General features: G+C 43.1%; 1 protein-coding gene across 3 annotated transcripts; it reads left to right on the forward strand.

Moving 5' to 3' along the window:
* Positions 1-578: 578 nt before the first annotated feature.
* On the forward strand, positions 579-24,173 carry CIPC (CLOCK interacting pacemaker). Of its 3 annotated transcripts, XM_054028167.1 has the most exons (3): positions 579-698; positions 6,629-7,333; positions 22,630-24,173. In XM_054028167.1, the coding sequence occupies exons 1-3, from the start codon at positions 669-671 to the stop codon at positions 22,645-22,647; spliced, it is 753 nt and encodes a 250-aa protein (XP_053884142.1). In that variant the 5' UTR covers positions 579-668; the 3' UTR covers positions 22,648-24,173. The 3 variants fall into 3 exon arrangements, 2 of the variants coding, with proteins under 2 accessions (XP_053884142.1, XP_053884141.1); XM_054028166.1 differs by lacking the exon at positions 22,630-24,173 and having other exon boundaries at positions 6,629-16,599; XR_008444918.1 differs by lacking the exons at positions 6,629-7,333; positions 22,630-24,173 and adding an exon at positions 780-3,166 and having other exon boundaries at positions 611-698.
* Positions 24,174-25,051: the final 878 nt, after the last annotated feature.

The raw sequence follows: 25,051 nt of genomic DNA on the forward strand, positions 1-25,051 counted from the left end.
TGTTTAAAAAAAAAAATAAATAAAATAAAATAAAATAAAACTGCTTAGCCTGAGGCAGACACCTAGCATGGGAAATTTCAACCCAAGCAGTTTGGTAAAGCTAAGCAACTGAAAACTAGGTTGTCTAATGTAAATTGTCAGACAACCTTACCTATAGGGATCTTTATTAGCACAGCCTATAATAATAATATGTGTTTGATGCAATATTGAGTTGTGCGTTTTTAGCACTCTAGGTTATAAAGTTTAGAGAGAGAGGTTTACAGGGAATAAGCTCTGCTATTATTGACAGTCCACGTACTAACCTGAATTTTTTATAAAAGTGGCAAATCTAGAGCTGGATGTTAGATAACCAGCTCTGTTAGTATAATTTCAAGGGCTTGTCAGAGAAAGATAAGCTTCTCTTATTGCAAAGCTTATTCTGCATTAGTGGAATTAGCTTCCTCAGCTTCAGAGGGACTTGGGGGGGGGGGGTTGTTTTGTTTATTTGTTCCAGATTTCTTCCTCCCCACTCTTCCACCCCCAGTGGAGAAGTGTTGACAACTGTGTCTCCAACACTGTAAAAGCATGGAGAGAAAGTACCCATCTAAAGAGAGCCCCAGAAGGCTATTAACCAAACTGGGCAATGTGATGGACATGAAGAGATTGACGCATCAGTTCAGCATGGCAGCATGAATCTGACAAAGAATCTGGATTCTAAGGTTTAGAAAAAGATAATTAATTTTCCTCCTGTTATCTCCTTTAAACTTCACAGTTTGCTTAACAAACATATCTTTTTACAGTTCCAGACAACTCGTATGTGGAAGGGTGGGAGAACTTGTTCATAGGGCAAGTTTGAAAATCCTGTGACTACGAAAATCTTCAAAGCCAAGCTTTAATACTCTTCTAAAGCTCATTTTGTCAATCTGCATGGTATTGAGGTTTGCTTCAGTCTCTACTTCTAAGGGGCATATTTTTCATTTTAGCTACAGTCTAGTAAAAGGGGCTCCTATTTGGTCATTGCATGACCTATTGAGTTACATGTGATCAGAATGTCAAACAGCCTGTTACACTAGAAAGCAATTTTTGTAAAGTTGATTAAAATGGCACATCCAAGTAGAGTTTTAATACACACCAAAACTATGCAATGATCTTTCCCTTTCTTTAGAAAAAAGAATTATATTTGTGAAAGGTGAGTGATAGAGATATGGGGCCCTGGGTACAAAACTGGCAGTGCGAGATTCTGCAGCACTGTCCTACCTTAGTATGCTTTAATAGATTGAATAGGCATGAAGACAAAGTACAATCCTTGGCCTCTCTGAGACTACAACAGGGTGCCAGTTGTGAGGAAAGCTCCACGTAAAAAAAATCCATCACTGAAAATTACTAACTAAAGTCAGAGGCCACTGAGCAGCCATCAGACAATGAATGAAGCCCATGTTAGTTGGAGTCCAAAATCAAATTAGCAGCATTGTGCACAATCTGATTGAACAGTGTGGAATCAGGAAATGGGTGGGAGCTCAGAAAGCTTGCTGCATATAAAACAACTAATAACTGGACTTTACATCTACCAGATGGAAATTCAGAGTATCTTGAGTTCTGTGTAGCTGACCAACTCAGAGAATATGCTGAATGCATTGTGTTGGAACACAAGCAATTTCTTCCCAGCACTTTCTTCTGTGGTCATAATGAAAAATGTACTGGTCAAACAGGTGGGGGGGGAATAATAATAATATATTGGAAAGTATGTTTTCCTTTCAGAAGGGCACTTCGCAACTCTTTTAAAGGGTGACATTCATCTAACTTGTTGCTACACTCATAGAATCATAGTATCAGTAGAAGATCTATTAGAGTGAGTCTGTCCCTGGCCAGAGGCAGGCTAACATCACCAAGATATATCAAATATAAGTTTCTTAAGCCTCATACATCGTTGTTAAATCTCTTTATTTTAAAGGGATCCTGGAAAGATAAAAGACATATTTAGAAAAAATACTATTAGCACCTCAGATTATTTAAATGAAAGAATTTTAGAAATCTAGCGTACTTTCTGCATTGATGCTTTGCTACGTTACTACTCCTAGGGGAATTCTATGCCAAAAAATTTAAAATGCTGTGCAAAATATTTTAAAATTCTGCAAACTGCATATTTTATTTGTCAAAATAACACAATATAAAAAAAATGCCAATTTCAATTATTTTAGTAATATATTTCAAAATACCTGTCAGCAAGTATGTCTGTAACACTACAGACAACAGATTCAGGAAATGTTTTTTGACAAATAGATTCCTTAGTAGGCATATTAATACAGAACTTTGAGTAATAATTTAAACTACAATACAGAACTCTATTTCCTGCACCCCTCAGAAGCAGTGTAAAGGCTTGTGGGAGTTACGTCTAACGGAGGAGCTGAGAGAGAGAGAAGTAATTGCTGGAAGGAGCCTGGGTGTGCACGTGGAGGGTTGTTGGGTGTGGGTGGAAGAAGTATGGAACAGGGTTTTTTTGGGGGGGGAGAAGGGATTGTGAGTGAGTTGGGGAGCTTCCCCCATGCAGACACTGGTTCACCCCTAGCCTCTCCCATTCAGTCAGGCACATCTGCCACTGTCCCTATGTGTCCCTGCACACCCGTGTCTCCATATGGCCCTGCACCACCACTCCCATTCAGCCCCTTGCTCAATGCTGTCCCCCAACTAGCTCATGTGCCCCTGCCCCACTCTTCCCCCCCACTAGTCTGTCTGAACCCCAGTCTGTGTGACCTCCCCAGCACCCCCGTGTGCCCTGCTCTGTCCATCCTCCCCATATGTGGCCCTGCAGGCAGGGCACCATGAGGAAGACCGCCTCTCCCCCTCCTTCTCCATGGCTGGCTGAGCCAGCTGCCCTCTCTTCTGGCACCACAATGGCCCCTGGTGGGTGAAAAGTGTACCTGCAGTGCCTTCCTGGCAGTATGTATTTCTGTGGGGGGGGCTGGGGAGGGAGGGGAAGGAATCTGCAGGTGACGTGAATTCTGTGTGTGTGTGTGCAGTGGCGCAGAATTCCCCCAGGAGTATTTTACTCAGCTTAGACAGTGAAACTAGAATAGTCAGTTTCACTTGCTAGATCTCAAGTATTTAAGAAGGATTTTGGATTCCGATAGTATAAGCAAATGTTAAAGTGTAATTCAAAATGAATAAAATATGAAACCATCTCTGCTTATATTGGATTTTGTCAAAGCTTTTTCTGTTCTAATAAATCTATATTTTTGTGTCTAAATTAAGATGATTCGGCACAAAATGTTAAACAATTGCTAAATAAAAAGTAAATTTCAGGGCTTAAGTTGTAACAACTGAATGAACTCATTAATTGATTAATTTCTCTGCCACGTCGTTCTGTCAGTCTATGAGCACATTGTAAGCCACTTTTGAAACATGTACAACTTAAAATGAGGTGTGGGAGAAACCATTATTTCTAACTCTCATCAGAGCGGGACCAAAATTTTTTCAGCCTTCCATCTGAGTGAAAAATTCCTGAAAAAGCAGTGGGGAAAAATGGATGGGAACCCTCCAAGGAGAAACCACAATCCAAGTTTAGTCTCTCCTGACTTTGTTGTGAGATCTGACAGACTCACAGCCCAGGCTGGAATGGTTGCAAGCAAATGTGGTTAAACTTCACTATTGATCTCCAAAGAGAGAGTGAGGCTCTGTTAAGATGTGCAATGGAAGAGATGGCTGGAGTAGGCATTTAGAGGGAAGTCAGTTCTTTGATCTCCACGACATGCTCTCTTTAGCTTGACAAAACACTGTGTGGATTCCTCCCTCCCTCCCAGTTCTTGGAAATGTGGACAAACGGTTTAAGCAGACGCACAAAGCTCCAATCTGGTAGGGGTTAGGCTAGCTTCTCCTACTGGTGCCTTCAGGGTGAGAGGTGGAAAATGAAATAGGGGCTCTCTTGTTATGCTAACAAACTTCCGAGGGCATGGTGCAAGCAAAACTTTACTGGTTTTTATAATATACCTAAATTACGAAATTTTGTAATGTAGCAGAGTGAGGGAGAGAAATTAAGAATAAACAAGGAAGACAGTCCATTGAGTCATAGATCTTCATGTCCAAACCTCTTTATATAAAATAAAGAGGGAGTCATGTAAAAGTAAAATGGAAGACTTTACTTCAGCAAACAAAAGCAATGATTATAGGTTAATGATCATGAAATGCATTCCTGCCTCAACCTGTGATAACTAAGCAAATTGGAATATGTTGGGTCAGTCAACTGTGTTGGAATGGTCCTTCAAATACAGTGATCAGTGCCAAAAAAAAGGGGGTTTATTGATTTGTTGTCCCCCACAATTCTTGGTGCAACAGCTATGAGACAGAATTTTGTTTTTTTAATCACAGGTTAGACCATCAGCATTCTGTCTTTTTCTCCTCTGGTTCAGACCAGGCAAGCAGCTTAGGAGAACTACTAGAACAGCACCATCCTCCTACATAGAAACACATACTAGCTGTGCAGATCAGCTGTGCTGATTTTAAAGTGAAAATGTGGGCTACTATAATTCTGCTAAAAACAAGATAGAATTAATTCTGTTAAACTCAGTGCAATTTATCTGCGAAGTTTTTACAAGTCTTGTCAAAGTCACTCACCCATGCATGCACAAAGCCTTTCTGGACAAGTGCTGTTGACTGTTGCAAAATTTAAGGTTCCATTTAAAAAAAAAGCTGTAAAGTGAGCTTTCCAAATGTGAATCGGCTGAGATGAATAGAATAACTTAGGAAAAAGGAGAGTGATACAAAGTGAGATTTTGGTAGGAGGCAAAAGACCAGAGAACACAGTGTCAAGGGGAAAAATGAGTGACGGACGGTGGAGGCAGGAAATGGACAATGTAGGAAAATATGTATTATGAGAAAGGAATCCAGGCAAGTAAAGAAGAGCAAGATAGCATGTAGAAGCATCAACCAAATTGGGGCCACTTTATGCTAGGTTTTGTACAAACATATAGTAAACGACAGGCCTTGCACCAAAGAGCTTGCCCTTTAAAGCTATGCCTGTGCTACCAGCTAGGAGAATGATTTCCCCTGCTTGTGTACACACACTCATGCTAGCTCAAGTATAAATAGTAGTGTAGCCCCTGTAGCACTGGTAATGGCAGCAAGGCTGAGCCATGCTGAGTACAAACTTGCCTGAAATTGTTGGGTATGTGCTGGGCATGACTCAGCCATGCCTCTGCTGCTGCTACCATTGCTACCTCAGCTCCATTGCTATTTATACTTGCATTAGGTTGATGAGAGGTAGCATAAGTATATGTACATGAGCAGGGGAATTACACCCCTACTGCTTGTTGTAGGTGTAGCCTAAGGCTTCAAATTCTACAGCCCATCTGTATTCTGTATATCTAAGGTATTTATGGACCCCCTATTACTGTAATCTCTGAGCACCTCACAACGTATTTATCCTCTCAGCACCCCTGTGAAGTAGGAAGGTAATATTATTCCTATTTTACAGATGAGAAACAGTTTCTCTGCCTCTAAGTGGTTTGCCCAAAGTAATACTGGTCGCTTGTGGCATAGCAGGGAATTGAACCAGAGCCTCTTGAGTCCCAGACTAGCATCCTAGCTACAGAATCATCCTTCCTCTGCCGTTTGCTGTTCATCAAAGCACTTAATTGTGTGGTAAAGTGCTTTGCTGAATACAGATGGACCCTAGCTCATGTTTAAATGCTTTGCTGCGTTGGCATCTAAAAGACCCACCATTAAAGGTAGATGAGACAAATAAGTGGGAGGTAGTGTGGATGTCTTAGGATAGGTTTAGCTGAAGACACAATTTTGAGCCAATTAGTATCAATGTGGTAAGTGGTTTTTTTAATTAAATCAAAATGGTTGATAATGTTACAAATATTTCATTTTTTTACATTGCCAGGAATGTAATTTTAGGAAGGGAGAGGCGGCACAGGTGTTTTTCTCCCCACAGTAATAGACTTTAAGCTTGTCAACACACAGAGTTGCACCAGTTTAACCAAAGGTGTGGTGTTGAAAGGGTGCAACTTTGTCTGTAGAGCAGGTGTTTCTCCTTGGACTAGTAGGCGTTAGGTACACTTCAAGTGCTAGGTTTTTGTATAATATGTGGTTTCAGTAAATTTTAGAACAACAGCACTTGTTAGTGACCACCTACTGTGTTAGAAATAACTGAGACTGTTTCACGCACTTGCTGTAAGAATAGAAGAGACAGGATAGAGTTCTTATGTCTCAACTAATATATAATTTAAACTTCTAGATAGAATGTTTGTGCAGCATTCATCTGAATGCTTTTTTTAAATCATAACTTTAAGTGTTGTGGCTTTCTTTCAAAGTTGTCTGGACACTTGTAGTTATTATTCTCTTATTATATCCTCAAGTCTTGGGTTAGCATAAATAGGAATGCTAAAACTGAATGGCTTCTAAATGTATTTGCTGTTCAGCAGTAAATAGATTCTGAATTACAGCTTTGTCTCTAGCAGTGTCCTCATATGTCACAAGAAGGGAAGAATGAATTTATAGGAGGTAAAACCTACTCAGATTGCATTATAACTGGCAGCAACAATGTCTACAGTCATTGGCACTAGGCTCACCTGCTCTGATAAAGCTTTTCTAACATTTTTTCTTACACTGTTAGTTGTGATAATTCCACTTTTTCCCCCATACTTCTCAGGGAAGCAGTTCATCGCAGCTTCAGTCTTGGACTGTTCAGCCATCTTTTGAAGTGATTCCAGGTCAGCCACAGCTAGTGTTTCTTCATCCAGCCATCTCCCCTCCCATTAACCCTCACCTTTTTGGTGAAAAGAGAAGTGACTCTACTAATTACCTGCCCATCCTGAACTCCTACACAAAGACAGCACCACATCCCAGCAAAAGAGATCGTGTCTGGGATTTGGAGGAAAGAGGGAGAACCAGTGGACAGAAATGGCTTTGCACAGATACTGCTATGTCTAATAAGACTAGTTTATTGCCCTCTAGTGCTTGCCCCCAAGTATCACCTGACTTTAAGCCTGCTCAGGACTCTACTCAGCAGAGTTCTCCAGCTTTGATGGCAGATGGAAAAATGTCAACTATTGATGGCTTTCAGTATATTTCTACTGCCAAACAAAAGGCCCCAGGTTTGATTCCCTTTTCCCCTACTGGACTCCTCCAGATATCAGACCGCAAATCTTCTGAGATGGAGAATCCAGTACATCATATGGTGCAATTAGCAACCTGCAGCCCACCTTTAGCAGCAGAAGAACTTTATACTACTCCTGAGCTATTGTTGCAGCAGCAACGCAAGCGCAAGCGCTTTCAGAATACCTTTGTTGTGCTGCACAGGTCTGGATTGCTGGAGATCACCTTGAAAACCAAGGAGCTGATTCATCAGAACCAGGTAACCCAGATTGAACTGGACCGACTGAAGCAGCAAACACAATTGTTCATGGAGGCAATAAAGAGCAATGCTCCTCAGGCCTGGGCAGAGCTAGAGGCATCCTTAACAGGGTCAGATAAAGCTGACAGCAGCCTTGAGGCTTCTCCTACATATCCCAACATGTAGTGCAAAAGATATATAGCTGGTCAAGTAATTAGAGTGCCTCTCTTCCTCTGTCTCAAGCTTTTACAAGAGCATTTTCTAAGTTTGAGACTACTTTTAAAACTCATTCACAAAGCAGCATGCCATTAATAAACTGTCCCAAATGCCAGTTGGGAGGCATAGGTAGGAATTAGTACTGCTTCATGTGACCTGGAATTGAGTAACTGTGCTCTTCTTTGGGCCATGAAGGTGTGAAAGTGCTATGATGTGATGTGTTCCCATTCTTATGATGGAGAACATTGCAATTGGCTCTTTCCTGGCAAGCACCTTTTTTCACCCCCTATCTCCAGACAGCCAATTCACAGAATTCACTAGACCTGATCTAGTGTAGCTGCTTATGAATTGATAGGGAAAGAGGAAACTTGATGGGTAACATAGTATCTCCAGCTTTGTGTTAATACTCCAAAGACACAAGGTGGCCTTGTGTCAAGGCTCCTTCCCCACTCTGAACTTTAGGGTACAGATGTGGGGGCCTGCATGAAAACCTCTAAGCTTCTCTACCAGCTTAGATCTGCTTTTGCTGCCACCACTCCCAATGTGCTAACTCCCTTCCCTGGGTAGCCTTGAGAGACTCTTCCACCAATTAATTCCCTGGTGAACACTGATCCAAAACCCTTGGAGGAATTAATCATTCCCCCCTCTCTTCCCTTTCCCCCCCCCCCCACCAATTCCTGGTGAGTCCAGATCAATCCCCTTGGATCTTAGAACAAGGAAAAATCAATCAGGTTCTTAAAAAGAAGGCTTTTAATTAAAGAAAGAAAGGTAAAAATCATCTCTGTAAAGTCAGGATGGAAAATAACTTTACAGGGTAATCAAACTTAAAGAGCCCAGAGGAACCCCCTCTAGCCTTAGGTTCGAAGTTACAGCAAACAGGTAAACACCCTAGCAAAAGGTACATTTATAAGTTGAGAAAACAAAGATAAAACTAACACGCCTTGCCTGGCTGTACTTACAAGTCTGAAATATGAGAGGCTTGTTCAGAAAGATTTGGAGAGCATGGATTGATGTCTGGTCCCTCTTAGTCCCAAGAGCGAACACCCACCAAAACAAAGAGCACAAACAAAAGCCTTCCCCCCACCAAGATTTGAAAGTATCTTGTCCCTTTGTTGGTCCTTGGGGTCAGGTGTCAGCCAGGTTACCTGAGCTTCTTAACCCTTTACAGGTAAAAGGATTTTGGAGTCTCTGGCCAGGAGGGATTTTATAGTATTGTACACAGGAGGGCTGTTATCCTTCCCTTTATAGTTATGACACCCCCCCCCAAATCACAGATAGTGTTGGACAGCCGGTTTCACACTGGCTGTGATTTCTTCCTGGAGCTCTAGGAGAAAACAGAGTTAATAAGACACATGCACCTTTAGATATACTACTGTTTATATAAAAACTAACAATATGTCCCACATTCCAAGAACAATTTTTAACCAGTTGATTCTGGGAAACTTTCCCGGGAGAGTGCATCAGCCACTTTGTTAGAAGCTCCTGAAATGTGTTGTATTTCAAAATCAAAATCTTGGAGAGCTAAACTCCACCGAAGAAGTTTTTTGTTATTCCCCTTGGCGTTATGAAGCCACGTTAGCGCAGCATGGTCAGTTTGTAGTGGGAAACGCCGTCCCCAAACGTATGGGCGTAGCTTTTCCAGCGCATACACAATGGCATAGCACTCCTTTTCGCTGATTGACCAGTGGCTTTCCCTCTGACAGTTTCTTGCTGAGAAACACGACAGGATGGAATTCTTGATCCAGTCCTTCCTGCATTAAAACTTCTCCCACACCCCGCTAGGACGCATCTGTGGTTACTAGGAACGGTTTGTCAAAGTCTGGAGCCCTTAGCACAGGGTCAGACATAAGTGTCTCCTTAAGCTGGTTAAAGGCCTTTTGACACTCATCAGTCCACTGAACTGCATTTGGCTGTTTCTTTCTGGTAAGGTCTGTCAGTGGGGCGGTGATTTGGCTGTAGTGTGGTACAAATCGCCTATAATATCCGGCCAAGCCTAAGAAGGATTGGACCTGTTTCTTTGACTTTGGAACCAGCCACTTTTGGATAGCATCCACTTTGGCCTGTAGGGGATTTATAGTTCCTTGACCCACCTGGTGCCCCAGGTAAGTCACTCTGTTTTGGCCTATTTAACACTTTTTAGCCTTAACAGTTACTCCTGCCTGCCTGATGCGCTCGAAGACTTTTTTCAGGTGCTCCAGGTGTTCTGCCCATGAATCAGAAAAAATGGCCACATCATCGAGGTAGGCAACTGCAGATTCTCCCAGTCCCGCTAGGAGACTATCTACAAGTCTTTGGAAGGTGGCGGGTGCATTTTGCAGCCCGAAAGGGAGCACATTAAGTTCATACACCCCTGCCTGGGTGACGAAGGCTGACCTTTCCTTGGCGGGTGCATCTAGTGGTACTTGCCAGTATCCCTTGGTTAAGTGGGATGAATTGGGCATGTCTCAATGAATTGGGATGTCCCAATTTCTCCAATAGCTCATCTGTGCGTGGCATTGGATAGTTGTCAGAACTAGTTACAGCATTTAGCTTACGGTAGTCCACGCAAAAGCGTATTTCCCCATCTGGTTTGGGAACTAGACTCACTGGAGATGCCCATGCACTGTTAGAGGGGCAGATTATACCCATCTGTAGCATGTCCTGGATCTCCCTTTTTATAGCAGTTTAGGCATGAGGTGACTCCCGGTAGGGTGGGGTTCTAATTGGGTGAGCATTACCTGTGTCAATGGAGTGGTATGCCCGTTCGGTTCATCCTGGGGTGGCTGAGAACATTGGCGCAAAGCTAGTGCACAGCTCCTTGATCTGCTGCCGCTGCAGACATCCAAGGGTCGCGGAGAGGTTCACCTCTTCCACGCCACCATTACTTTTTCCTTCGTAGTAGACACCTTCAGGCCATTCCGCGTCATCTGTTTCCTGGGCTGTAAACTGGGAAACCTTTAATTCTCTAGAATAAAAGAGCTTAAGAGAATTAACATGGTATACCTTAGGCTTTATGTTGGAGGTGGGGGAGGCTATGAGATAGTTAACAGCTCCTAGGCGCTACTGGACCGTGAATGGTCCTTCCCACGACGCTTCCATTTTATGGGCCTGAAGCGCCTTTAAGACCGTGACTTGGTTTCCAACTTTGAAGGACCATTCTCTGGAATGTTTATCATACCAGACCTTTTGCTCTTTCTGAGCATCCTTTAGGTTTTCTTTAGCAAGGGCTAAAGAGTGTCGGAGGGTGCTTTGTAGGTTACTTACAAAGTCTATTATGTTAGTTCCTGGAGAAGGCATAAACCCCTCCCATTGCTGCTTCACCAACTGTAATGGCCCCTTAACCTTGCGGCCATACACAAGTTCAAATGGTGAAAATCCTAAACTGGGATGTGGTACAGCCCTGTAGGCAAAAAGCAACTGCTGCAACACTAGGTCCCAATCATTGGAGTGTTCATTTATGAATTTACGTATCATGGCCCCCAAAGTTCCATTAAACCTCTCCACCAGGCCATTGGTTTGATGATGGTAAGGGGTGGCAACTAAGTGATTCACCCCATGAGCTTCCCACAGGTTTTTCATGGTCCCTGCCAGAAAATTAGTTCCCAAATCTGTAAGAACGTCAGAGGCCAACCTACCCTGTCAAAAATGTCTGCTAATGCCTGGCACACACTTTTAGCCCTGGTGTTGCTTAAGGGTACTGCTTCCGGCCATCGGGTAACAAAATCCGTGAAAGTCAGTATGTACTGCTTTCCTCTGGGTGTCTTCTTTGGGAAAGGACCCAGAATATCCACAGCTACTCGCTGAAATGGAACCTCAATTATGGGTAGTGGCTGGAGAGGGGCTTTGACCTGGTTTTGGGGCTTTCCCACTCGTTGGCACACCTCACAAGACCGGACATAATTAGCAACGTCCTTGCCCATTCCCTTCCAGTGTAAGGACTTCCCCAACCGGTCTTTGGTTCTGTTCACCCCAGAATGGCCACTGGGATGATCATGGGAATGGTCACCCTCTTGGGTAGCTTCACATGGTTGGCCAAGTCTTCCCCCAGCAGCATGGGGATGGGATAATTGTCATAGACTGCAAAAGTCCACATTCCTGACCAGCCCTTGTACTGGACATGTAACTTGGCTGTAGGCAAGGTTACAGAGTGTGACATGAAGGGTTGAATTGTCACCGGAGCCTCCGGGTTGATGAGTTTGGGGTCCACTAGGGATTGGTGGATAGTCGACACTTGTACGCCAGTGTCCCTCCACGCGATAACCTTTTTTCCCCCCACTCTCAAGCTTTCCCTTCGCTCCAAGGGTATTTGAGAGGCATCTGGGCCTGGGGATCTTTGGTGTGATTGTGTTATAATGAACTGTAATCGGTTGGGGTTCTTGGGGCAGTGGGCCTTTATATGTCCCAGTTCATTACATTTAAAACATCGCCCTGCTAAGGTATCACCGGGGCAATGTTGGTTGTGGAGACTGGTGTGGTGGGGTGAGAAGCCGTCTGGGGTTTCCCTTGGGATGTAGGTGGGGCCTTGGGTTGTCCCCGATGGTAAGGTTTTGTTTCAGGTTGCCCCTTCTGATATTCGCTCCAACTGCTACTAGTTTTTTTCTTTTCTGCCACCTCCACCCATTTGGCTCCAATCTCCCCTGCCTCGGTTACAGTTTTGGGCTTCCCATCTAGGATGTACCTTTCTATTTCCTCAGGAACACCCTCTAAAAACTGCTCCATTTGCATTAGGAAGGGCAATTCTTCTGTAGATTTAACACATGCTCCTGATATCCAGGCATCCCAATTTTTCCCAATGTGGTAGGCATGTCGGGTAAATGACACGTCTGGTTTCCACCTTAGGGCTCTGAACCGCCGACGGGCATGCTCAGGTGTTAACCCCATTCTGATTCTGGCCTTGTTTTTAAAAAGTTCATAACTGTTCATGTGTTCCTTAGGCATTTCAGCCGCCATCTCTGCTAAGGATCCACTGAGCTGCGGCCTCAGCTCTACCATGTACTGGTCTGTAGTGATGCTGTACCCAAGGCAGGCCCTTTCAAAATTTTCTAAGAAGGCCTTAGTATCATCGCCTGCCTTGTAGGTGGGGAATTTTCTGGGATGGGAAGCGGTACCTGGAGAGGGGTTGTTAGGGTTGGCTGGTATATCCGGCCTAGCCCTTGCTAATTCCAGTTCATGCTTCCTCTCTTTTTCCCTCTCCTCCATCTCTTTTTCTTTCAGCTCCATCTCTTTTTGTTTTTCTTTTGTGGGCATCCTCTTTGGCTTTCTCTTCTCTTTTAGTAGCTGCTTTCTCGAGTTCTTTTATTTCGAGCACTCTCTTATGATTTTTTTCACTTTCTTCTGCTGCCAGTCTGGCCAGCTCTAGTTTAGTAGCGGTGTCACTGGTACTCATTTTCCTGCTTTGTTGGGCTGGGTCACACCTCCTCTGCAGTTCACTGAAACTGGGATGCACTCAGCTCAGGGCTGCTTAGTTAACAGACTCTTTCTAACTAGCTATCCCGAGAGGTAGAAAGAAAAACAACAATTCCGCTTGTAAATTCCTTTTGCCAGCTGTTTGCTCACTGCTTGAACCCTTCTCTTAACAAAGACCCTTGTTAAAAAAACTTAACACCTCTGCATTCAGGCAAGGAGAGATCAGATATGCATCTACCTTCAGCAAGCAGCTAGAAAGGAGAAACAAAAATCTTACTGGCTTTTGGTTTAAAATGATCCCACCGCTCTGCCACCATGTCAAGGCTCCTTCCCCACTCTGAACTTTAGGGTACAGATGTGGTGGCCTGCATGAAAACCTCTAAGCTTCTCTACCAGCTTAGATCTGCTTTTGCTGCCACCACTCCCAATGTGCTAACTCCCTTCCCTGGGTAGTCTTGAGAGTCTCTTCCACCAATTAATTCCCTGGTGAACACTGATCCAAAACCTTTGGAGGAATTAATCATTCCCCCCTCCCTTCCCTTTCCCCCCACCAATTCCTGGTGAGTCCAGACCAATCCTTTTGGATCTTAGAACAAGGAAAAATCAATCAGGTTCTTAAAAAGAAGGCTTTTAATTAAAGAAAGAAAGGTAAAAAGCATCTCTATAAAATCAGGATGGAAAATAACTTTACAGGGTAATCAAACTTAAAGAGCCCAGAGGAACCCCCTCTAGCCTTAGGTTCAAAGTTACAGCAAACAGGTAAACACCCTAGCAAAAGGTACATTTACAATTTGAGAAAACAAAGATAAAACTAACACGCCTTGCCTGGCTGTACTTACAAGTTTGAAATATGAGAGACTTGTTCAGAAAGATTTGGAGAGCATGGATTGATGTCTGGTCCCTCTTAGCTCCAAGAGCAAACACCTACCAAAACAAAGAGCACAAACAAAAGCCTTCCCCCCACCAAGAAAGTATCTTGTCCCCTTATTGGTCCTTTGGGTCAGGTGTCAGACAGGTTACCTGAGCTTCTTAACCCTTTACAGGTAAAAGGGTTTTGGAGTCTCTGGCCAGGAGGGATTTTATAGTATTGTACACAGGAGGGCTGTTACCCTTCCCTTTATAGTTATGACACCTTGCTTTTGGATAATCATCACATTGAACAAATGGAGAACTGGTTGCATTAAAGCTGCACTCTATATGTTGCATTGCTTGAGCAAAGTGGGGGTGGGGAGGTAGGTGATGTGAGAGTTCTAGGCGGGCCCTGTTAGCCTGCCTATTTTAATTTCTTTAAAGTTGAGAGCTGGGTGAAAATTTGAAAGCACTAGACCTGCACTGGAAGTGTTTATTCCAAAGTAGGTTTATTTGTACTGCCCATTAACAGCTAACAACTGTTCTAAGCAAGGTGGCTTTGGATTTCCCAAGTATGCAAGGAGTTAAACACTGACTGTTACTTTAAAAAAAAAAAGCTAAGTGGTATTTTTTAAATGCATTACAATGAACATTTGTAGATTCCAAGGCCAGAAGGGACCATTGTGATCAACTAGTATGACTTCCTGTATATCATAGGCTATAGAACTTCTCCAAAATACGTTCCTCGCTAGGCAGCTAGCAAGACCAGCTATGCATCCTTTGGTCTTTATCCAGTTTAGGAGAGACTCTTTTCTGGCTGTGAAATCAGCTTGCTGAGTTTAAAGAAGGGAAAAAAATGGTTATACAGGTCCTAGGGTGAAGCAAGCCTTGCTTTTCTTTTTATGAGAAACATCTGAGTGTATCACTAGAAAAGACTCTGGTCACCTTGATGACATCTTCCCAAGAATATGACTTTGAACACTTTTTAATGTTCTCTTCAGTATGAGTATTACCATTCCCAACCTGCTTGTCTTGAAGCATGCACTTACACACTGATGCTGGTAGAGGCATTAGATCTTAGTGTCAGATGTACCCAACAATCTTGTTTCAAAAGCTGTTCTACAGACACGTTCATATTGTTTGAATTTGACTTGTCACTCTCCTTTGTATTCCCTTCATCTTGAGCCATGTCTTTCAAATACTCCTCTGTATAAGGAGATTTAAAATATGGTCATCTAAGAATGAAGTGAACAGTCTTTCCCATTCTAAATTATATGATCGGAGTGTGATCCCTTTGGTTTGACAATGTTTTTCAAACAAAACTTGCATTTCATGTGATCAAGTATTGCCTGGACATTCTTACATTCCTGTATGTATTTCAGTTTCTCCAAAAGAAACCTAAAAGCATTCCAGTTAGAAAGTTTGAGTTGGCCTTTTGTCTTTACATTCAGTGATGTGACCCTTTCATTCTTCTGATGGTCTCAAATGAACATTGCAGGAGGTCCTAAAGAATTCACCTACAGCATTACTGTAATAAATGCCTTGGGAAACTTTGGAGGTAGGAGAAGAGTCTTACCTTTTCAGCACCTTACTTAGCTCACTGAAAAGGAGTTGCATACGTGCCTCAAGAAGGGATGGAACATGAAAGTCAGACTTGGACTGACTTCTGGAGCTAGAGAGAGATTTCCCTCAAAACCCAACTGAATAGTAGCTGATTAAGCACCATCCCAGCTGTGGGGTAGAGCACCACCAAAGAAAGGGGAGGGAGAGGGGCAGTGGATGGGAATTTGGCCAAAATCTTATGTGGGTTTCCTGTGTTGCCTGATATCTGAAGTTAACTTGCTACTATTAACACATAGCATAGTGACACCAGATTCAAACAAGACGCTGCATATGGCAGGAGGCCATCACACATTCCGGGCCAAACACTGAGACACCTGAGCCTGCTAGAGAATCATAACAAAGTTACTGCAGTGGAGCTTCCAACCCCCTTATTGAAAGAGAGTAAAGGTTGTTCCCTTGATCTGAGTGATACAGGTGTTTGTGTATGGGATTACAGAGAGGGGAATAGACATATGAGCCACCTAGTCCTATCCTCAGAGGTCCCTTCTCTTTCCTTGGAAGCTCTGCTTCTCCCATCTGAGGCTGTGGAGAATCTTAATAAATAGGATCTGAATTTAGGAAAGACTGTTCTAGAACGTGAAGTGCTTCAAAGCTACTGAATAAATCTGGGGTCACCTAGGACCCATGTCCCCAGATAAATTAGCGGTTAAGGTCATTAATGAAGTATGCTGGAGGGCGCTGATTGTAGATATACAAAAAGCTGTCAAACCCCAGTTTACTCATATGTCTCTTTGCTGCCTTTATTGCTGGAAGCCTTACTGAAGCTTTATATAGCAAAAGCTTTCCTACCCTAGTTGTAAGTTTAGTAAAATAAAAGGGGATGGAGCTATGGTGAGAGAATTCATTGGTTTTTAATAGACTTGGTCTGAAGCTGAAGCCAGTTCTAGACTGAATCCAGAAACAGCCTAGCCAGATTGTCCAAAAACATCAGCCTCTTCAATGAAACAATTCTGTAAGCATTGGCCCTGCAAGTTTTGGAGGTTTTTTGATCTATGGATCAACTGGAACAGTGTTTCTCAAACTTGTTCCGCCGCTTGTGTAGGGAAAGCCCCTGGCGGGCCGGGCCGGTTTGTTTACGTGCTGTGTCCGCAGGTCCGGCCGATCGCGGCTCCCACTGGCCATGGTTCGCTGCTCTAGGTCAATGGGAGCTGCTGGAAGCGGCGTGGGCCGAGGGACATACGGGCCGCCGCTTCCAGCAGCTCCCATTGGCCTGGAGCAGCAAACTGCGGCCAGTGGGAGCCGCGATCGGCTGGACCTGTGGACGCGGCAGGTAAACAAACCGGCCTGGCCTGCCAGGGGCTTTCCCTACACAAGCAGCGGAACAAGTTTGGGAAACACTGAACTAGAATTTGCTTTAACAACCTAGATTTAAACCAGAGGTCCTGAGCTCTGAAAGGTCATCTAAACAGTTTCTGCAGCTTCAGCTGTTGCTGCTGCCACCAACTGGCTGAAGTGACATGGAAAGGAGAAGATTGATGGGTCAAGCAGACTTCTGCTTTCATGTAAAAGTTTTAATAACTTTATACATCTTGAATTTTTTTAATTGTTTTAATGAAGGTTTTTTTTTTAACTTCGATAACTCTGGTTGAATGTAAATATTTTCTGTATCTTCAAGCGCATTGCAAAATCTGAATACTGTAGTATGAGAACTTGATTACAAAATGTGACTTTTTTTTCTGTAAAACTTTCTAGAGACAGACTGTGAAATATGAATGAAATAAAGTATGTGCCTGAAAAATTGTGGGTTGCTATAATACCATTAAACTATGGAGTCCTTTACCACAAAATACTCTATGCAAACACACTCCTGGGGGAATTCTGTGCCACTGCGCGCACACAGAATTCATGCCTCCTGCAGATATTTTTTTTTCCCCTGCAGAAAATAGTCTGCCAGAAAGGCGCTGCAGTTACACCTTTTGCCCACCAGGGGCTGCTTTGGAACCAGAAGAGAGGGCAGCTGGCTCAGCCAGCCCTGGAGAGGGAGGGTGAGAGGCTGTCTTCCTCACATCACCCTGCCCGCAGGGCCAGGTGAGGAGTTATGGGGGGACGGACAGAGCAGGGAACACTGGGCTGCTGGGGGGTGATACAGGCTGGGGTTCAAATAGGCTAGTTGGGGAGGGGGATGACATACTGGGGTGGGCACAGGAGCTAGTGTGGAACAGCATTGAGTCGGGCTGAATGGGAATGGGTGTGTAGAGCCACATGAGGGCAGAGGGTGCAGGGACACATGGGGATGGAGGAGGAGAGGTGGCTGGGGAGGGCAGGGAGTTGAAGGGACACATGGGGATTGTGACAGATCTGTCTGACTGAAATGGGAGAGGCTAGGGGTCAGCTAGAGTCTTCATGGGGGAAGCTCCCCAACTTCCTACCAATCCTTTCCCCCCCTCCCAAAAAAACCCCTCTTCGCTACTTTTCTTCCTCTTAAGTCCACTCCCAGGCTCCTTCCCAGCAATTACTGCCCTCTCCCTCAGCAACTCTAATACCCCTGACTCAGCCAAGCCTTTGCACTGCTTCTGAGGGGTGCAGGAAATACAGTTCTGTATTGTAGTTTAAATGAATTATTACTCAAAGTTCTGTATTAGTATACCTAGTAAGAAATCTATTTATCCAAAAAAGATTCAGGAATTTTTTTTTGTCTGTATTGATACAGACATACTTGCTGACAGGTATTTTGAAATAAATTACCAAAATAATTGAAACTGGCTTGATTATATTGTGTTATTTTGACAATCTGCAGAATTTTAAAATATTATGTTTAGAATTTTTAATTTCTTGGTGCAGAATTCCTCCAGGAGTAATGAACAGCACTACAGTCACATGCAGCTGGTTCTGGAGCAATACATACCAACAAGTGGCATGTAATAGCACATCCCTACAAAAAGTACCACAGGATCTTTAATGTTAATCCTTGCCTATTATATCTCCACTAAAGGGGCAAACAGTTTGGAAAAGAAGAGGTAAAATTAGATTTTTCAAAACATTCAAAATAAGTTGTTGTGAAAAATCCTGCACTGGCATAGAGATGGGCTAGATAATCAAATCTTTTCTATCTCGAACTTCCGTAATTATGTGAAAACTGCAAGAAGCATGCTGTCTGTGTAGGGGTAGACACCTACACTGATTGCTAATCTTGTCAGCCAAGTGTGCGAAAGTTGAAATTGCAAACTGCTAATGTAGGTTATCTCCTCTCAAAGAGGAAGCAATACTTTTTTCAGGAGCCAAGAATTTCAGTCTCTCCCCAAGAAGGATGTTCTTGGATCATACAATCTATACAATTGCATCCAGCGTTTTCAGCCCTGACTTCAGGAAGGTCAAGCTGCCAGATCAGTGATGTGAGGCAAATTCTGCTCCCAGTTTCCCACCTTTTGTGCTGCCCAAGTGCCAGAAAGGAAACAGAAACCAGTCACTGCCCTGTTAGGGATTATCCCAGCATGCAGGAGTTGCTCACATCCATAGAGGCAAAGTAGCTGGCTGCTATGCTATCTTCCTCGTCGCCCCTGCTGCAGAAGTGGAGAAAAGGGAGTGGCTGCACTCTGGCTATCCATAGCTGATTTGTGGTTCTTTGGGATATGTGTAGATGACAAAAAACAGGGTTGTTTGTTTGTTTTTTTTAAATCAAGTTAATAGATTACAAACCCAGAAGGGACCATTGTGATCTAGTCTGACCTGCATAACACAGGCCATAGGACTCAGAATTAATTCTTGTTTGAGCTAAACTGTATCTTTTAGAAAAGCATCCAATTGTGATTTAAAAATGGCCAGAGATGGAGAATCCACCACAACCCTTGCTGAGTTGTTCCAATGGTTAATTGCCTTCACTGTTAAAAATGTGTGCCTGATTTTAAGTCTGAATGTGTCTAGTTTCAACTTCCAGGCACTGGCTCTTGTTACACCTTTGTCTGCTGGATTGAAGAGCCCTCTGTCAAATTTCTGTTCCCCATGTAGGTACTTACAGACTATGAACAAGTGACCCTTTAACCTTCTCTTTAATAAGATAAACAGACTCAAGGAATTCAATCACTTAATGTTTTCCTATCAATATCATGGCTCTTCCCTGAACCCTCTGCAATTTATCAACATCCTTCTCGAATTGTGGGTACCAGGACTGGACACAGTGTTCCAGAAGTGGTCACTGCCAAATACAAAGGTAATATAACCTTTCTCTCCTCCTTGATAATTTCTTGGTTTATACAGCCATTGATTGCATTAGTCCTTTTGGCCACAGCATCACACTGGGAGTTCATGTTCAGTGGATTATCCACTAGGGCCTCCAACTCTTTCAGAGTCATAGCTTCCCAGAATAGAGTCCCCTCTCCACTCCCCCTCACCCCCTGCATCTTCTAAGCATGGCCTGCATTCTCTGTTCCTAGATGTAAGACTTTTTGCATTCTGTGATACTGAAACACATATTGTTTGCCCCCAGTTTACCAAGTGATGGGATTTGTTCTTATGAGTGACCTATAATCTTCATTATATATCATTTCCCTAATCTTTATCATCTGTAAACTTTATCAGTAATTATTTTGTTTTCTTCCAGGTCATTGATAAAAAATGTTAAATAGGATAGGGGAAAGAGCCTGCAAGACCCCATTAGAAACACACACTTAGTGGTGATTCCCCATTTACCATAAAATATTGAGACAGATCAGTTAACCAGTTTTAATCAATTTTGTGTGCCATGTTGATTTTACATCATTCTCTTTTCTTAATCAAACCATCATGCAGTACCAAGACAAATGGCTTACAGAAGTCTGTGTGTTACATCAGCGCTATTACCTCTATCAACAAAACTTGTAATCTCATTTTTTATATATGTGTATCAAGTTAGTTTGATCTAAAGTACTGTGTCCAATTCTGGGTGCCACACGAGGAAAAATGTGGATAAATTGAAGAGAGTCCTGAGGGGTGTAACAAAAATGATAAAAGGTTTAGAAGATCTCACCTATGAGGAAAGGTTTAAAAAAATTGGGCATGTTTAGTCTTGAGTAAAGAAGACTGAGGGGAACATAATAACGTTATAAAGAGGATGGTGATTAATTGTTCTCCATGTCCACTGAAGGAGGACAAAAAGTACAGGCCCTACCTGGCAGCCTCATATAGTACGGATGAAGCTGTCAACTTTTTCCTGCCACCTCTTTCCTCAGCTCAGACACAAAGTTGTAAAAAGTGCCTCTCTTACTGGTGCTATAGATAAATAATCTGAGGGAAGTCACTGGCAGAGCTGACTGTGGAAGAACAGAACTAGAATACAAGAGGGCTGTAGTCAGGATTAATTGCACTGGTAAAGCCATAGGTGCTGGAACTGGGGGTGCTGCTGCACACCCTGGCTTGAAGTGGTTTCCATTATATACAGGGGTTACCGTTTGGTTCAATGGCTCTCAGCACCCCAACTATACAAATTGTTCCAGCACCTCTGGGTAAAGCTATGGTGGGCAGGACTGGAGGAGCAGAGGATACTACAGGGGCAGACTTGAGAGCTATTGGATAATGGAAAGTTACACAGCACCTAGCTTGAGACTATACTGTCAGTTCTTTGTTTTGAGGTGAACCAATTTTAGTCACACATACGTTTTTGAAAAGAGGAGTGGCTGGGGATACCTTTGTCCCTTTCCATTTGTTATGTTTTTAACATGTTTTGATACTGGACTGAATTGGATGAGTTAAAAAAGCTGTACGTGCTTTGTAATGACTGGTTAGCAGCTTCTTGGCAGCAAAACAAGCTTCATGTTTCAGTTTCAAAAGTTGCATCAACACTAGAGAACTGAACTATTAGTAACTGGGATAGCACTGGTGTAAGTAGCAGTGGTGCAGAGCATCACATTGGCTATCTGTTTTGGGTGCAGTTCTGCCTACATCCACATACAGAACTCTAGTTGAGGGTTGCAGTTGCCTCACCCTTTAGGTACCTATACTGCAGTTCCAGACACAACTCCCAAAATCAGTGGCTTGTGGGAAAGTTGGCAAGGCTTTTTGCTGCCTCAAGGGAGTTATGAGATTTTGACCCTTCCTCACACAACACCCTGGGGAATGCGGCTATTTCTGTATTCTCAGAACAGAGGATGGGTTGAATGAGCAAACAGCAAGTTCTGATCCGAGACAATTTTCTGATAGCAGCCCTACAAATCAATTTCCAAATGACTCCTGTGGCTCAAGAGAGGTGATGGCTCTAACAGTATGTGCAGAGAGCTAAAGAAAAAAGCCAACAGTTTAATAAAATTCATGCTGCAAATTAGTGAGAAGTTGTGCTCTTCCCCATCCCCATAGTAGCTAGATCTGTGCATTATTCCAAGATGCAGCTCAATGGATGGAGTGCAGCTTTTGGGTCAGAACTAGCAAGACAGAGTTATTCTTGAGACTTTGGATGAGCAACATGGCAGAAGAACCTCCCATTGAGGAGGAAGACTAGCTGGACCAGATCATGAGGGCGAGAACTCTGCTTACCATGGAAAAGGGAGTGGTGATTGCATGTGGGTGCCAGCTATTCCAGATCATTTCAGGTCAGTTGGGTACTAATTCAGGGTTAAGAAGACCATTGTGCTTGACTAACAAAAGATCAGGCATTGCACACATATGTGCTTCCTGTCCCAGAGTGACTGTTTGCATGGCATCCCAGTCCTTAAATTATACTACAACTTTGTCCCTTTTATTTTCTCTGCTCGACAAGGTGTTCAGACATGATCAGATATCAGGGTTTTTGATAACAGAATTCAGCGGGGACCAGAACTCTTCATCATCCTGAATATTCACTAAAACTCAACCATTGGTTCTGTGCTAGCTTGCAGCATGCTTGTACAATGTCTTTTTCTGAGAGTGCTCCAAAGTGGGTTGCTAACACAGCAATCACAAATAAGTAAGTTGTGTGCAGCACTAATTGCACAAATAAAGGACTTCTGGGAAACTTGAACATGCTTTATTAGAATGTAAAAACTCAACCAGATATAACACCTAAATAATGATTGCACTATAGTGGGAGTAGGAAGATTAATTGCATTGTGGGACTATTTTACTGCTGTCTACACTGGTTGTAACAAGGAAGAGTGATTTAAAGTGGTTAGTCTTGCTTTCAGCAAGTACAGTCTAAACGGAGGTGTGAAAGTCCATGCACCAATGGAAACTGGCTTTCTAGGAGTTCCAGATATTTGCATTGTAGGTAAGGCCAATAGGCCTATTTTCCTGAAAGGCTGAGATGCAAAGAGAAGAGCACCGTGCATGTTCACATTCTTACCTTGTTCATTTTCCCCCAGACAGATTTGGAGCAATGAAGTTAGGAAGGAACAGAGAGCTGCACTGCTGCCCCATTATGCCAGTCAGTTGTCTTATTTTTATGCTGCTACCAACCATCAGGTTGCAGTTTCTGAGGTTAGTAGTAATACAGGCAGAAAAATTAGATTTAAAGAGATGCTTATAGTTGATAGTTTGAGTAGACACTCTGAAAATGTCTACACTCTGAAAATCTTTGTTTCCTCCACCTGTATTTTCTCTTCCCTCTGTTCCTAAAAGCTTCTTCTTGAAAACTGGATTTCTCTGTCTGTCTCTTTTTTTTTTAATTCCCCTGTTCCCTTTGCTTGTTTTCCACTTCTATTCCTACCCCTCTGAGCCATCAGAATCAGCTGCTGCAGAGTTAATTACAGTGTCACACACAAGCCTGTCAATGGAAGCAGGGCCGGCTCCAGGCACCAGCCCTCCAAGCATGTGCTTGGGGTGGCACCTGGAGGGGGGCGGTACTCACCCGGGGAGAGCGGGGCTGCGCCAGGCTCACCACCTTCCCCGGGCGCTCCGGCCAGCCGGGGAGAGTGGGGCCGCAGCCGGGCTCGCCGCCCTCCTCCCGGCGCTCCGGCTGGTCGGGGAGAGCGGGGCCCCGGCCAGGCTCGCCGCCCTCCCCTGCCGCGCTCCCCGGCGGGGGGCGGCGGGAGGCTTTTTTGCCTGGGGCAGCAAAAAAGCCAGAGCCGGCCCTGAATGGAAGCAACAGGAGTAGATGAACTTTTACCAATAAATAAATAAAAATTCCAGGATTTGGCTCATGTCTCTTTCCTGTTCCAGTCAGTATCACGGGCTCTCTATCCATAAATCAGCATGTGCTACAAGAACCTATGTTATCACTAGTCTGACTGCACTAACAGCTAATTTGCTGAGATAACATCTAAGCAAACAGCCGGGAGCTTTGCAAGAATTCAGTATAATTTCTTTCTTTTAAATCTCAGGTCATCACATGCATCTGACCTCAATATAGGGACAAGACCTACAGGACTGATTGTTTTCAAAAATGTCTTAACTTTGGGAGGGTTTAAATTTGCTTTAATACCATAGCCTGCCTCTGGTGTGATAATCATGTGTGGGTCCCTCATTTTTCAATGAATGGCCCACTGCAATAATTTTAGTTCCCTTTCTTTATAGAATATGGACATCATAGGAACAGGCTTCAGTTTCCGCGGTGAAGTTTCCAATTGCACTCCTACCCACTATTACTATACAAATTAGTCTAAACATTTCTAATCCACCCCTCTCTATGGGTATCTAATCTTCAGAACTACTTTAATCTGATCACTCATAATCCCATGTGATTGAAATAGCCAATTATGTTCAGATAGGTAATATTTTACCTCATGTCATTAGGTTGTAATAACGTCTAGACTCCTAATATATGTTTTGGTTTTCTATTTCTTCTCCAAGATTGTTGAAGTCTTTCTTTTTAATCTGTACAAGATCTTGGTTTATATTTGATATTATGGCATGTAATAATGTCTGCTCAATCTTGTTTCAGTAATTGCTATTGATTGTGCACAATGTTCTTGAAATTATAAATAAATGTGGTGTTTTTTTAAATCCCCTGCTGTTCTCAGTGCACCTGTAATTTTCCATTTCTTTCCCACATTCTAAACAATAACATTAGGTGAGAGATAAAATAAGAGAATTTTGAGAGAGGAGCTAGTGGCCATATGGTTCATACTTAAAATCTCAGCAATTTGAGAGGATGAAAGTGGGGGAGAGGGGGGGAATGCAGAAAATCCAATGAATACGGTGAGTGGGTGGCAGCTGTTAACAAAGAAGGGGAAAAAAGCACCGAAGAAGGCAGAGAGGAACAGAATACTGAGCACCGAGCAGTGCTGGAATAGCAATCATAGAGGAATTTGCTCATAAGGACACATGAAAATAGACTTTAAAGTAACCAGGGAGCGGGGGAGCTACAGTCTTAAATCATTTAGAAGGGGTTAGTCTATCTTAAGAAAACAGGGGGTAAATCTAAACAAATATTTTTTAAAAAATAAAGTTTTTTCCCTTCTGATTTAAAAAAAAGACAGAAGTCACAATGCATCTAAATGGAGAAGCTGTACTGAGTACCTGCCCTTCTCAGAGTGTATGAGTGGCTTAAATTCTTGGGTTTTAGTCCTATACCTCACAGCCCAGCTCAAAGGCCCTTGGTACAAACATGCTGCTGCTAATAATTTATATTATTGCTTATGACTACAATTGAGGATGTCTGGGTTCAATTCCTTGCTTCACCTTGGGCAGGTCACTTCACATTTCAGCGCTTTAGTTTCCCTATCTGGAAAATGGGGATAATGATACTTACCTTCATAAAGCACTTCAAGCAGCTCAGCTGACAAGTGCTAAATTATTGTTTATTATGTGTCATGCCTGTGTTGTCATAGCTGTGATATTAGACCA

This window comes from Malaclemys terrapin, chromosome 4 (assembly GCF_027887155.1).
Source record: "Malaclemys terrapin pileata isolate rMalTer1 chromosome 4, rMalTer1.hap1, whole genome shotgun sequence".
Lineage (NCBI taxonomy): Eukaryota > Metazoa > Chordata > Testudines > Emydidae > Malaclemys > Malaclemys terrapin.

Bases quoted from the DNA above. Each gene is read 5' to 3' on its own strand.
- CIPC (XM_054028166.1), top strand. From the start codon at position 669: ATGAATCTGACAAAGAATCTGGATTCTAAG. The intron at 699-6,628 runs GTTTAGAAAAAG...CATACTTCTCAG, and splicing joins CAAAGAATCTGGATTCTAAG to GGAAGCAGTTCATCGCAGCT.